At 38.2% G+C, this 13,763-nt stretch overlaps 1 protein-coding gene across 6 annotated transcripts in view; it reads right to left on the minus strand.

The window, feature by feature from the left end:
- The window catches only part of ANKRD17 (ankyrin repeat domain 17), an 85,771-nt gene that overhangs the window by 10,284 nt on the left and 61,724 nt on the right, over positions 1–13,763 (minus strand). For 4 of the 6 annotated variants that reach the window (XM_068680397.1, XM_068680395.1, XM_068680399.1 and 1 more), the window contains 13 exons: positions 12,115–12,263; positions 10,902–11,013; positions 10,578–10,723; positions 9,231–9,373; positions 8,330–8,543; positions 7,055–7,230; positions 6,067–6,229; positions 5,388–5,483; positions 4,132–4,248; positions 3,163–3,334; positions 1,896–2,343; positions 742–897; positions 363–512 (listed from right to left, as the gene is read on the minus strand). In XM_068680397.1, the coding sequence (XP_068536498.1) occupies positions 363–512; positions 742–897; positions 1,896–2,343; positions 3,163–3,334; positions 4,132–4,248; positions 5,388–5,483; positions 6,067–6,229; positions 7,055–7,230; positions 8,330–8,543; positions 9,231–9,373; positions 10,578–10,723; positions 10,902–11,013; positions 12,115–12,263 (2,242 nt within the window). The remainder of the gene's footprint in view (positions 1–362; positions 513–741; positions 898–1,895; positions 2,344–3,162; positions 3,335–4,131; positions 4,249–5,387; positions 5,484–6,066; positions 6,230–7,054; positions 7,231–8,329; positions 8,544–9,230; positions 9,374–10,577; positions 10,724–10,901; positions 11,014–12,114; positions 12,264–13,763) is intronic. The other 2 variants (XM_068680396.1, XM_068680400.1) reach the window with 1 other exon arrangement.

A 13,763-nucleotide genomic window follows, 5' to 3' on the forward strand; every position in this document is an offset into this window, starting at 1 on the left:
GTTGGCATTTTCTTGCTACTGACTGTTATTTAAGAAGCTGAGTACTCTAATCAAAAAAAAAAAACCTGCCTCATTAGAAAGTTTATTTGTCTAAGTATGCCTACATATTTAGACATGCCCAGAACAAGTACATATCCGCCTTCTCCACCTCGTCTTCAAAGGTTTCTTTTGTACAAAGGCAAAGTTAGAAGACCCATAGTTCATCTCTGTTTCCCTTCACATCATTTGTCTCCACTAGCCTAAAGTAGCATCTGTTTTTTCCAAGGGACAATCAAGTCAAACCTTTCAATTTTTCTATACAGAAGCATGTTCTGCCAAGAGAAAATCCTCACAGGAACGAACAGATGGAGTGGCCTGCTTACCTTATTGTTATTATTCTATCTCCAGTTTTGTCCTTCTGTTTGTCAATATCTATGTGTGCTCCTGTGCATTCACGTATAGCATTGATGTTGCATCCTCCTCTGCCAATGACTCTGGATATGACAGTTGATGGAACAGAAACCTTCTTGGATCTATACAAGAAGAAACAACATTAGCTAGGAAACACTTCGATGGCATGAAGAAATGGGCAGATTAGCCGCAAGGACATTATGAAGATTAAACCTACATAGCAAAAACCTGTTCTAGGAAGAACTGCATTCGCTAGCCCCAGAGAGGTCTACACTAATTAAAATGATCTCTAATTAAAATGATCTGAAAAGGGACATATGTGAGATAAAATTAGGGGAAGGTTTTGCTTACCTTCTTACAACTTCCTTCCACCCTTCTTCCCTTTTCTGACCACGTTTAGGGCTAGCGATGGTTAGCTTTCCATTTGGAGAAGAAAGGGGAGAAGGACCAGATTTTGTGCAAGTAGACAAGGAATTACTTGTCACTTCGCTGATAACTTCGGACAACCTTTAAAAGAAAGGAAATTCTCTCAATATGCAGGGTCACAAAGACAACAAGAATGACTTCCTTTTGGCTCAATCCCCAGCCCACCAAAACTTCTCTTTCAGCACAAGGAACACACAAAAATTAGAGTGCACAACCCAGGTTAATAACAACACTGGGTTAAAAGTAGGTTACCATCACCCCCCGTCCCCTAGAAAGAGCTCGAGGATTTACTTTCTTTTTGTAAAGCATTTGTGTGGTGTCAGCACCCACTACAAAGTTACAACATTGCTTATGCAGACTTAAATGATAGTTGTATCCCAGGAACTGGAATTTCCAAGGAATATATCCCTACTGCTCAACACCTTTTATTTTTTTTTTCCACCAAAACACCACAGTTCGTGAAATACCAAGTTATCTCAGTGTTGAGACCTGGGGTTCTGAAAGTACCATACAGTGGCTGAAATGATACATTGCATTTTAGAACAAGTACTGCTCACCAGCAGTTCAACTTGAGTGTATCCAAATGGGTTTGGGTTCTAGAGCTAGCACAGAGGTCTCTGCAAAGCTCTGTTAATTACACTGATATCGTACAGTTCCTCAAAAGGCAGGAAAGTACTTCTAGACTGTCTCCAGCTCAAACCTTTACATTAAAGCCAGAGTAGCCTTAGGCAAGCCTGGAAGAGGAAGACAGCAAAAAAAACAAAGCAGCTACCACACAGCACAAAAAGCATTGCATTAAAAGGAGGTGGCTTCAACTGAGATGCTTACATCTCCCAGTAACCTAACAGTTCTCTAAGTTTCATATCCACAATCATGACTCCCCTTCAGAACCTACTACTCAGTTCATAGTCAAACTGCAAAAGTTATTACACTCCTCACGCACTACAGCAAAGACACAGGGCCTTGTTCACTTCCTAAAAAATAATTTAAATATGCCACGTCCGCAGAGTTAAGCATGCAACTTGCAAATGTCAGGCAACAACCACTTTAAATAGGCGTACATTGTCACAGCAACTTACTTGATAGATGATTTGCCAGTAACTGCTTTCCTCTCATCCTTTGGGCAAGTGACAAGGACCGATGGTTGCTTTTTGTTGCTCTGTGTGTTAGTAACGGCTGTGGAAGAATGATTGTCACTTTTGTGGCTGCTGTTGCTATTGCTGCTTTCATCACTACAGCTGGAAATCCTCATGTTGTCACTATCGCCACTTTCGCTAGTACTGCTGCTCTTAGATTCACCATTCACTTTTTCTGGTTGGCCATAGGAAATTGGGAGCTGGTCATCAAATATGATCTGAACATTATCAGGGGCTACTTTGTTTTTCCTGTTTTTCCTTTTGGAGCTTGTTGTGGTGATGGTATTATTCCTTTTCCCATGAGAACCTGCTAAAGTCGTCCAAGTTGCAGATATACCTATGGTGGTTGTAGTGGTAGCACTAGGAGGTTCCATTGGGACCTCTGGATCATCTGATGGAAGAATAAAAAACCATCACTAATTCAGCTGGCTTGAGAAAAGCCTGTGTGGTTTTGTGTTCCAAATCACACTTGTCATGTCTAATGACTCATTAGCAACCTTAAAAGAAACAAGCAGAACCACTAACTAAGCAAACATCTGTAAAACTAGTATACATGTCATACCATGGAGCCTCTCCCCTGTTTATGGTAACTCATCTAGTATTTCTTATCTTGCAACAAACGTGAAACTAAAATCAGACATGGAAGACAGCAACAGAAGCAATTACAGTACAAACAAACATGAAACCACAGAAACAAAGTTGTCAAGTACTCCTTTTTCTTTTAGCCTACCAGAGTCATGGAACTATCAGTGAAGACCATTTCTCAGTACAACATATGAGATGAAGCTCGGGACAGAAAAGAGCTGGTATTTGAATGGATAAAGAAATGGCACACATTTGGAATTTAATGTTGCTTGTTTTTTTTTTCACCTGATCCAAATTATCATTTAGTTTGTGAGCAAAGGAGTTATTTGGACAAGTTTCAAGTATCGGGACCTGGAAGAAGAAACATGCTCAAGTCTTCCCTGTGGTAAACTTAACCAGCAACTCTCACTGAAGCTTCTATCAGCAGTCTCTAGCCACACCAAGACACTGGAGAAGTCATCATGCTCATCTACGGGTTTCACAGAAAATGTAAACAAAATGTAAACAAATGCAAAGCTCAGCAGGTCATAAAGACCGTATTCAAGTTTTGACAAGAAAAGCCATTGAAATACTGGAAATAGAATCAGATGCATGTTTCACAAACAAAGCAAATGGTTTACATCACCTTCAGCTTTTAGCTTCTCTTTCTCCTGAGCAGCTTGAAGTTCAAAATTCTCTTTGTTTTTTGCTTCTATTTCTTCTAGCTTTCTTCTTTGTTCTTCTTTTTTCTTCCTCCTTTTCTCCTTTCTTTTCTCTCTTTTGGCAGCCAGAGCCAATCTTCTGCTTTCTTCCCGCAGCTACAAGTCAAGCACATTGAACAGCATTACAGGATGGACCGTGCATTTCAAGAAATGTAGATGCTTTTTATTTATTAAGAAGCTGAACTTGTGTTTTAGGCTAACACATTTATGAAGCCAAAGCTCAATTCCATGATCTATATATATTTCTACACATTTACATCTTCCAAACAGATCGTTCACTCATGTTAACAGAAGGTTAGTGTAGAAATAGAGAACACTGCACAAAATAAGCAAGTCATCTAAAATGATTTTTCAGGATTCTTTACACAACCTTGTGCATCTCAGCAGTACAGTCCAAACACATGTCCCTTTCAAATATTAGAACATGAAATGTCTTCAGCTAGCTTGGGTACAAAATGTGCACTCGTTTGACACTACACTTCTACTTAGATTTTTCTGTAACATTTTTGCTACAGTACGATGGCTTCCAAGAACATGATTAATCTATTTTGCTTTATTAAAGACAAAACAGGCTTTAGACCTAAAATCCATACTAATGTCACTGGAAAATGCTTACTTATGTGTCTGACAAAAATATTCTACTTAAAAATCCTTTTTTGATACAGTACTGCAGAGGAAATTGCTTTATCAGTCTCCTGATCCAATGAATCAGTCAGGAAGTAAAGTACAAAGATAACCTTAATAATTATGTTCATCTCTAGACACTCCAACTGCAATGATTACAAACACTCCTATAACTCAGTACAGACTTTCACAGATCTTAGGATCTTGAAGGAAGGTGAAACTGGAATTTTAATCAAATAAATATTCACAACTCCAAACTCTTAACTTGCCTTTTCCAAATCCAGCTCTTCTAAAAGAATGCTTGCATTTTTGTTGGCTTCAGCAGCCTGTCTATCTTTGGCTTGAACAATTGATTCCATACACAGGTGGCACTTCTTCAGCATCTCCTAAAACGATAAAGTCCAAGAACCTTCTATTTGAAGAAATAAAACGACATGTGTTTGAATATACACTCTCAAGCTTACACTAGTGATTTACTGACTGCTTCATTACTTGCACACGAGAATTTTAAGGGAGAAAAGTTTTGCATTGTGCCACTGCAGTACTATCACAAACATCCATGTTAATACTAAGTTAACCTCTCGTAGGTAAATAAGCTGCAAACGATTCATTCATTGATTTTTTGAATGAGTAGTGACATAGCATCATTATAGAGATGGAATTGATTTTCCTTCCATTCCAGAATAAGACCATAATGCCAACTGCAAATTGTTAAAAGGCTGACAAAGTAGCCTTCTCCAACGCTATCCCCCATCCCTTGGGAAGTATTTCTGTATTATAGCACTACTCACTAACGTATATTAGTAGGATGGCAGTAAATAGGTTTAAATGCATAGGGTAGCCAGCATCATGCAAATGACCATTGGTCACTGCTACTGGCAGTAAAACACTTATCAATTTAAGCATCTGCCCTTCTTCAGCCTCAACATGCTCATAACATAAATTGAACCCCATAAAGAAATATTATGGCCACATTTCTCTACCAATTGCTCTCCTTATTTCTAGTTCTTATTTACAAAATACTTCTTCGCCCTGGTCATGTAGACTGAAGGGCCACCTAATAAGCTGTTTAAAAAAAAAAAAAGCTTTACTGTGAAGTATGGTTTCAATTTTCCTTCTTGCACAAGCTTTAATGTAAGCATGAAGCTTCATACTTAAGCTCACTCTCTTGGCAGAAGTTAATTAGCTCTGCCTCACTGAAAAAGTCATCATAAATTCAATAGAAACATACTCAACAGGAGGAATTCAGAGCAGTCTGAGGAAAGGACATGGAGAAAACTCGAAAATAAACATGCACATTAAACAACACTGCCCTTACTACTCCATTCATACCACAAAGGTTTACTAAGTTGCAGTGGCTACGTGCTCCCATTTTTTCCATGCATTTTCCCCTGAACATTTTTCAAAGGGACTTATCGTTTGGCTGAAATTTGGTGCGCCAAGCTAAAAAGTATTCAAAATATCTACTCTAAAGCTGAGTAACAGTACTGTTCCTTCTGAAATATTTTCTTTCTTACAATCTTACCTTATCAGTAATCGTTGCTATGTACCTCATACATTCCGAATCTGATGGAAACTGGTTTACTTCTTTTACTAGGTAGCGCACCACTTTTACATGACCCTTAAAAAAAGAAATGGACAAGTAATTAAAGAATCTGTTCTCAAGTTGATCTTGGTACAACTGTAATTTCATATACTTCTGTATTCTATTTTTGGTAGTTTTCAAATGCCTGGCTCTGGCAACCTACAGCTATAAATTGGAAATGACTGTAAGAATCTACTACAGCACTTGAACTACACTCATGTGGAAAGAATCATCTCAAGTCAAGTTGGACTAAATCAAAGTTAGTTTGTAAAGTGCTCATCCTCTCTTGCCTAAGAATCCAATCCAATTTTTATAACGTGATTTTTCTAGTTCTATCTCATATTCCACCTCTTAACACAAATACATTGCTGTCCATTTTCTCCTCTCTGACCCATGAGAACCAGACTGTATGATGCCCATCAAGCAAATTTCTACTAGAATTTAACACAGACACTATGCAGTTAACATACATACCTGTTTTTGAACATTCAATGCTAAATATTAAAATGACTTCACATTTTTAAAAACACAGTTTGTCAGTTATGTTCTGTTTATTCTCGCCATGTACAAATGATCAAGACAGTATTAATCAAGACCAAAGCTTAACTTCGCATTCTACCTTTCGAAAGGCTGCCATAAGAGGAGTTATTTTCCTGTTATCAGCAGCATCCACATCTGCTCCAGCTTGAACTAGCAGTTGGACAACATCTAGATGCCCTCCATTTGCTGCCAGCCACAGTGGAGTATTCCCTTTCTTGTTACGGACATCTATGTGAGCTCCTCTGCAAAAACAAACATGTTGAATCAAAACAGTGAATTAAATTTTAGTTACTTACATCAACTGGACTTGCAAAAAATACATGCAACACCTAAGAACATTAGGCTAATTTGATACCCACTTGAACAGGAAACATGCATCCACAGTGCTTCAGCTTCTGAAATTATATCTTTAGTTTCTCTGATGCTGTTAAGAACCTACAGTTGGCCTAAAAATCATTTTAATACTCTGAATCTTACTGTTTGTCAGCTGTCAAAAGATTTGCTAATTACCTCATTAACTCCCATCCATTAGTATACTCTATTCCTCAAAAACTCACTGAGAACAACTTCTGATGTTGCAAGTGAAAGCCAACAGCTGGTGCCACTACTTGGAAAGTGTCGTAACCAAAGGTTGCTCAAGCAACAATGACTCTGAATATGTTTTGTGATCAATCTTTCTCAAAAAAAAAATAATGTGCACATCTTGTGCTTTTTACCAATTTTACACTGCTATCTAAAACGGAGGTGTCAGGTGTACACAGACCATAAATGTGAACTTCACAAGAAACTGTTTATTTCTGACATTTAAAAGTCAGGGAGACAAAAAAAAAAAAGCTTAGTCCGTCTGCTCAGGCAAACACAAGAACTCGAACACTAAACAGAACTTTCCCTGATCACTCTCGCTGTATGTAGCTACTAATGGTCAACAGACAAAACCTTTCCTATTTCTTACTACAGCATATATTGGAACATACAGGTTAAAGAAGAGTACATTCAGGATCATCTTTAACCAGCACACTTTCAAATACAGAATCACAGAATTCCAGGGGTTGGAAGGGACACAGTACCTGCTAATAAGAAGCTCACAGAATTTGTAGTGCCCTTTGTCTGCTGCAATGGTTAAAGCTGTATCTCTTGAGGAAGGTACTGGAGGAGCATTTACATCTGCACCTTTGTCCAGCAGTACTCTGCCCACTTCTGCATATCCACCAGAAGCTGCTTCCATTAATGGTGTGAGACCAGTCTATGACAAGCAAGCAGAAAAAAAACAAGCAATGAGTTTGAAGGAAGTGGGGGGTATGTTCACCTAAGAGCTAGGACTGATTTCTACTTCCAGAAGCACATTTCAAGTTCTGCTATAGAGCCTCTAATTGTTACCTGGCCAATTTTGTAATAGCTTAGTGTTTTGTAGGAGCAATCCTCTTCAGCTGCACTGAGAAGAGCTTTCACTGAGCAGCACTTGGGAGGAAAGACACAGTGCAGTGTCCTTCCACTGCTACACAATGTTGACAGACACTCAAAACCTGCTGCTGTCCCGTTATCTCAGAACCAACACAACCAATCTGATACAGCTGAATATCAGCAAAGTACCACACATGATGTTGTACAGATGATGCAAACCCCATTTCCTACCTTCATTAAGAGATCCTACATAGCAACATCCAGAAAATGCCTGGCCAGGTCAAGGGCACATTACTTTAGCAAGGATACCTACCATAAGCAAGCACTGAACAGCTCCCTCTGAGCTTCTCCTTGGCAATAACTACAAACAGGGGAAAAGGAGAACAGGATGCCACATCTATGGCACGTCTGTGTTTTTTTTTTCTTCCTCTCATTTTAATTTAGTTTTCAGTATTCTAGTAGTTTTTCTACTAAACAGTCTTCCCTGCAATTTCAAAAGCTGGGATCAACAGACAGACTCACAGAATTGCAAATTTCCATTTCAATTCTGTTACCGCCATGGATAGAAGCAGCTAGACAGATTACACCATGAGCACAACAACCTAGATCAAGAATCTTGACTTTTTGAATTAAATTATTTTTTTTCAGGTTAATGGATTACTTGTCTTCTGCTTGTAAGCACCTGAAGATGAAGTAAGACTTCAGAACTGCTTCTCTTTCACTGAGCTGCATGGAAATAGTAGGTCTTCAAATACAGCCGTTATTGTTACATTGTCTTTTTGTCAGTGTCAGAAATACTGAATTGAGCTATAGCTGATGTGGACTTGGCCAGTTCTGTTCACTTCCAAGGGGCATGCATAAAAGGCAAGGAAGTCATCAGATGACCACAGTGAAGTCAAGACTTTCAAGCATATCTTTCTGGAGATGTATTTGCTTCTTACCTTAGCTCTATGTTCCACATTAGCTTTTCTATCAAGTAGCAGGCTAACCACTTCAGTTCTCCCTTGGAAACAAGCTAGAGTCAGTGCTGTATTTCTATTGGTCTCTATCTGGGCATTTATATCAGAGCCCATGTCCAGTAATAACTTCACAGCAGCAGTGTGCCCATTCATGGCTGCCAACATTAAGGGAGAAATGCCCAATTTGCTACCAGTTCTGAAAAAGGAGAGAAAAAAAACTTGAATCAATCACATATCTGAAATGACTTGAACAAAAAGAGTGAAAACAGAGTACTTAACCAAGACTGAAAGTCTACAAAGTAACTACTACTGAAATAACAAAAGGTTCTTGACAGCAGCTTTGGACAAATACTTCCATTTAAAAGATAACAGGTATGTTGCATTTTAATTGCTGTAAATTGCAAGGTCTCTCTTATCACGAGCTTAACTTTTGCTTTAATGTTTTGACTTGTACAGTGCTTGGCTGAGCTACTTTCTCCCATTCAATGGATGCAAGAAGCATTACATAAATGCAAACACACATACACAATCTTTCCTTAAAGTAGGCATCAGGAACAAAAACCTGCTCTTATTTAACCCACAGGTAATTTCAAACTGGAAGGCAAACCAGAGCAAGAAGAAATATTTCTATCTTGAATCAAGGACAACTGATAAAATATGATATAGGACAGAAGTTATCAAGATACAGAAGAGGGAGATGGAAGTTAAGCAAGCATTAGAAAAATCACAATCAAAACCCTTCCTTCCTACATGAAGCCTAATACAGGTAAGATAATACATTGCTTGCTTTCATGTAATAAACAGTAATTTGTTCTACTTAGTTATCAAGAAAGCCTTTTGGAAAGGGTAAAGACCATGAAGAAGCAGTGAAAAGGAAACTTGCCTGGAATTGATTTCTGCCCCAGCATTTAGCAGAATCTTGATAATGTTCACATAGCCACCAGAAGCAGCGAGGCTTAAAGGTGTGTAATCCGAGACATTCCTGTGTTCTTTGTTTGCCCCTCGAGCTAGCAGCAACTCCACCACCTGCAGTGTTTTGAAAAATAACATCTTGTTTTCTCTCAAACTTGCAAATCTGACACAAATCTATCCAGGGCTTTTCAAAACCTAAATATGCTGTTGACATCTCCCAGAGAGAAAGCATTTTGCACAGAATCACAAAATCATGTAGGTTGGTAGAGACCTCCAAGATCACCTAGTCCAACCTCTGACCTAACACCAACAAGTCCTCCACTAAACCATATCCCTAAGCTCTACATCTAAATGTCTTTTAAAGACACCCAGGGATGGTGACTCAACCACTTCCCTAGGCAGCCCATTCCAATGCTTCACTTGTGATACATTCCAATGCATCACTTGTTCCACTTTCATCTTGCAAGCATAAAACGTGTTTTGATTGGTCCTACAGAGCTGAAGCCAAAAGCTTTTTCATTACAAAACTCTGACTTGAAATCAGGTATTTGACATCTTCTGAAAGGCAATAAAGAGCTAGCAACTTTTAGTAACATTTTGTCTAAGGAAGTAATTATCTAGCAAAACCACAGTATTCTGCATCAGGTTCTATAGCTTTCCTTGGGGCCTTTACAACCCAAATAGAAGCATTAACAGAAACACACACTTGAAATTTGTAAAAAACAAACAAACAAAACAAACAAATAAAAAAAAACATTTTTTGTTTCTGATCATATGTTCTAATTTTCTTCTGAAGTCAGAGAACACAGTATTTCTGATAACATTAGAAAGACTTCCCATACATTTACTTCCGATCAATCATTTGAAAAATGTTTTGGTGTTATTATCATTTTTAACTGTAGAGATCTACAGTACACTGATAGCCTATGTCCTGTGCAGAATCAACTAGCATATTCCTTTGGCTCCTATATGAAGCCCATTCATGCCTAGCTCTAGCTTCTCAACAGGAACGTTCATCCCATTTACTTTCCTATTCGCATCTAATTAAGCTAGTAAAAGCTCTATAACTAGCCCCTAGTTATAAGGTCTGTTCAAAGCTCTGGTCCAACTTATTAAAATAGGAAAATAAATTTATCACACATGTTGCAATACACAACTTGAAAAATGTTAAGCTCTTCACATTTTTTTTTTTTAAGAAACACCATCCTGAAACAGCATGGTGAATTAAATTACTACAGATATGCTGGAAAAATACTTGGGTATACTGACACAAAACATTATCTACAACCTGCTTTTGAAGACTTAAGTTTTACGTCACCTCTTGTCTCCCTCCCGAACAAGCCAAAGACAAGGGAGTGTCCTTGGTTCTCTCCGACTGGGCTTCAATATCAGCTCCGTTATCAAGTAAAATTTCAACAACACCCACATGGCCTGCTGTGGCAGCCAAAATAAGTGGAGTAAATCCTAGAACGAAAAAGAATGTTTGAAGAATATGCATTCGTAACTTCAGGTTAAGTGACATATGTTAAACCACCAAGAAAGCAAGCCTAAAAGCTTCACATAAAGACTACATGTATTGTGTATTTACTGGGGTACACTGGAAGGCTAGAATTGGTCTGTACTGCCATAGCAAAATACCTACCTTTCTTGTCCCTGTGTTCAATATTGGCTCCTCTCTCTAGCAGTGTTTGCACTAGTTCTTCATGGCCACCGGCACAAGCAAGTGTCAATGCGGTGTCATGATTACTCTCAGTCTAAAAGAAACAGACATCATATACAAGATAAATAATTCCTTTTAGGGTACAAACTCTGTTATAAGGCCTAATAGCCAAATATGACTGTATCTACAACAAAAACTTTTTGTAAGCTTAAGACCCATCTACTGATCAAGTACCTCAGTTTACTTTTGTGTTCAATTTCGTAACAGGATTCCGCTACTCAAGTCAACTCTGTTGGGAGATTTATGAACACCTGACAAGAACTGAGATTGCTCAAAACAAATTTCATCAGTGAGAGCATAGTTTTAGTTTTGACTTACACTATTATAACCCAAGATAACCAAGCCCAGTACTGATAAGCATTGTTGTCTACCAAGGAGGCACATCAGGTTACGGCAGGAGCAGCAGTCTCCTGCAGAAACCAAGCCCATTGCCATGAGTGGCTGAACTAGCTAGAACTGGTTTCCCAGAGACTTCTCTCGCTAAACCACAATAATCTCTTGTTGCAATCCACAACAATCCACCCTCCCTCTTATTCACCCTGCCTGTATCTCAGCCGTAACATCTTAACCATGTTACATACAGTCTAAAACCACGCAAATATATATGCAAGGTAGTATGCACATTTTTTTTTTGATGGCCAGCTAGCTGCAATTCAATATAAAGTAGTAGCTTTTAAAGTTATCTTCTATAAATACACCTTCTCTATACTTAGAAAAGAGAACTCTTATATCCTCTTGCTAAAACAAGTACAAAAATGATTGTTTCTTTCAATACTTTTATGCTTCTGTCAAGCTTAGTGGTCACTGGCCACCAACTTAAAGCACAACTGGGAAAAGCAGTGTACAAGTTGTAAGTCTTGTTTTTGTCTTCAGAAATCACGCCCCAAAAGTATTTAGAAGAAAAAGAAATACGAAGTGTTTGATCATTCGATGACTTTGCCTTTTGTTCAGTTACAGCACTGAGGAAAGTGGGTTGCAACTCTCCAGAGAGTTATGCTGGCTTTCCAAAAGCAGCTAATCAAGTCTCTAGAACCCAATTCATTATACAACAGCTCTGTTTACTACATATGAATTATTCAGGATACAGAGGCAAAACAGCTACACATCTATGCTGCAGTGCCAATGGCAGGCTTACCTGGGCATCAATATCTATAGCAGGGTAGATTGGTAGCATGGCTGAAGGAGAAATGATAGGACTTGGAGTTGGCGTCTGAGGCTGGGAGACAGAAGTTGCAATGCTGTGGGTAGGAGTGTTTGACATTGCAGATGCTCTTCCACTCACTGCTGTTGAACAGAATAATTACACTTAGTAAAGGCAAAAATTTTACCTTGTGTTTTTAATATGACCGTAAGCAGCCAGTGGGACCAAACTCCCACCGACATAACTCCCCAAATACTTTACTATTCATAAATGCATATTTTCCACACATTTATCCCAATCTTTGAATTTATCAATTAGAAAAAAGGTTAACTATATCAGATCACCAAAGAAATACATAAGTATCAGATTGTCATGTTTTCTAGATGCCCACTACAGAATAGATATACTTTTTTTTTTTTTAATATATATATCAAAAATCTTTCCTACAAGTCATTCATTATTTGGACCAGGAGTTACATACCTTTAAAAGCTGAACTGTGAAACAAGTCAAATCAATGGTTATCTACGCTTTTTTTTTTTTCCCTTAAAACAGCTTAAGGATTCCCACATAGAAGTGCAACTACCTCCCCCACACCCACCACCTTCCCCAAACATCACAAAAAAAGCAGCAGAGCTAGCACCAGGATGCTCACATGGCAGAACTTGTTGAAACTAGTGAGGTAGAAGCTTCTTAACAGCCATTTTGCAGAGACTTTGGTCAAAGAGGTTAGGACAAGCAAAAGGTAATACCATTTTACAGTTGATGACAGTATATCGACATGACACAAAATAGCACCAACCGCCACACTTCCCTGAAATTCATTTCATACATATAACGATTGCAAGTACCGAGGTAACTTGATACTAAAACAGCCTTTGGGGGAAAAAAAAATCCAGTTTTCCTTAAAGGAATTCAGTGCTTTCTCTTCATGATTTTTCTCCCATATTTTTACAAGTCTTTATCAGGTATGATCAGCAAAAGGAGAAAGTGAAGAAGTGCTATACTATTCTCCTGACAAGCTCACAAAAGGACCTTTAACTGCAAAAATGAAAGAAATATGGTTTACACATTGTCCACACTGATTGAATACACAACACTGAGTAACCTTATTTCAGTATTCCGTAACGCCCCTTTACTTTATCCCCAACTTTTGGGATCACATTTATTTTTCAAATAGGTTTAATAATCAGCTGTGTCCCAGATTACCACCCATGGCTACTTGCTCTAAAAATTAGTTAGAAGGGATAACATTTTCAACAGATGTCACAAAAATTTTACCATAACATGCCTATCATGCCAACTCCCTTCTCTGCAAGGCAGCTGTGTTTTGAATCCATTACTAATTTGATTTCTGGACTTCCTATAACAAATCCCAGCAAAAAAGCTAACAAATGCCATTGAAAGGAAACAAAAAAAAAAACACAAACAACTTACTTATGGCATAAGAAACATGCCTAACATTATATTTAAGACTAAAACAAGACCCAACCTCCGTTGATGTTCCTATCAGATCACCTTTTGTTCTCACCTTACGAGAAAAAAAATCAAACTAGGTATGGATTAAAAGAAAAAAGCAGATGCTGAGCCAAAGTTGACTGATGTAAAGTCAAAAACTGTGGCGTACAGGAACTTCGTATTGTAC

The sequence above is a fragment of the Anas acuta genome, chromosome 4, assembly GCF_963932015.1.
Source record: "Anas acuta chromosome 4, bAnaAcu1.1, whole genome shotgun sequence".
NCBI lineage: Eukaryota > Metazoa > Chordata > Aves > Anseriformes > Anatidae > Anas > Anas acuta.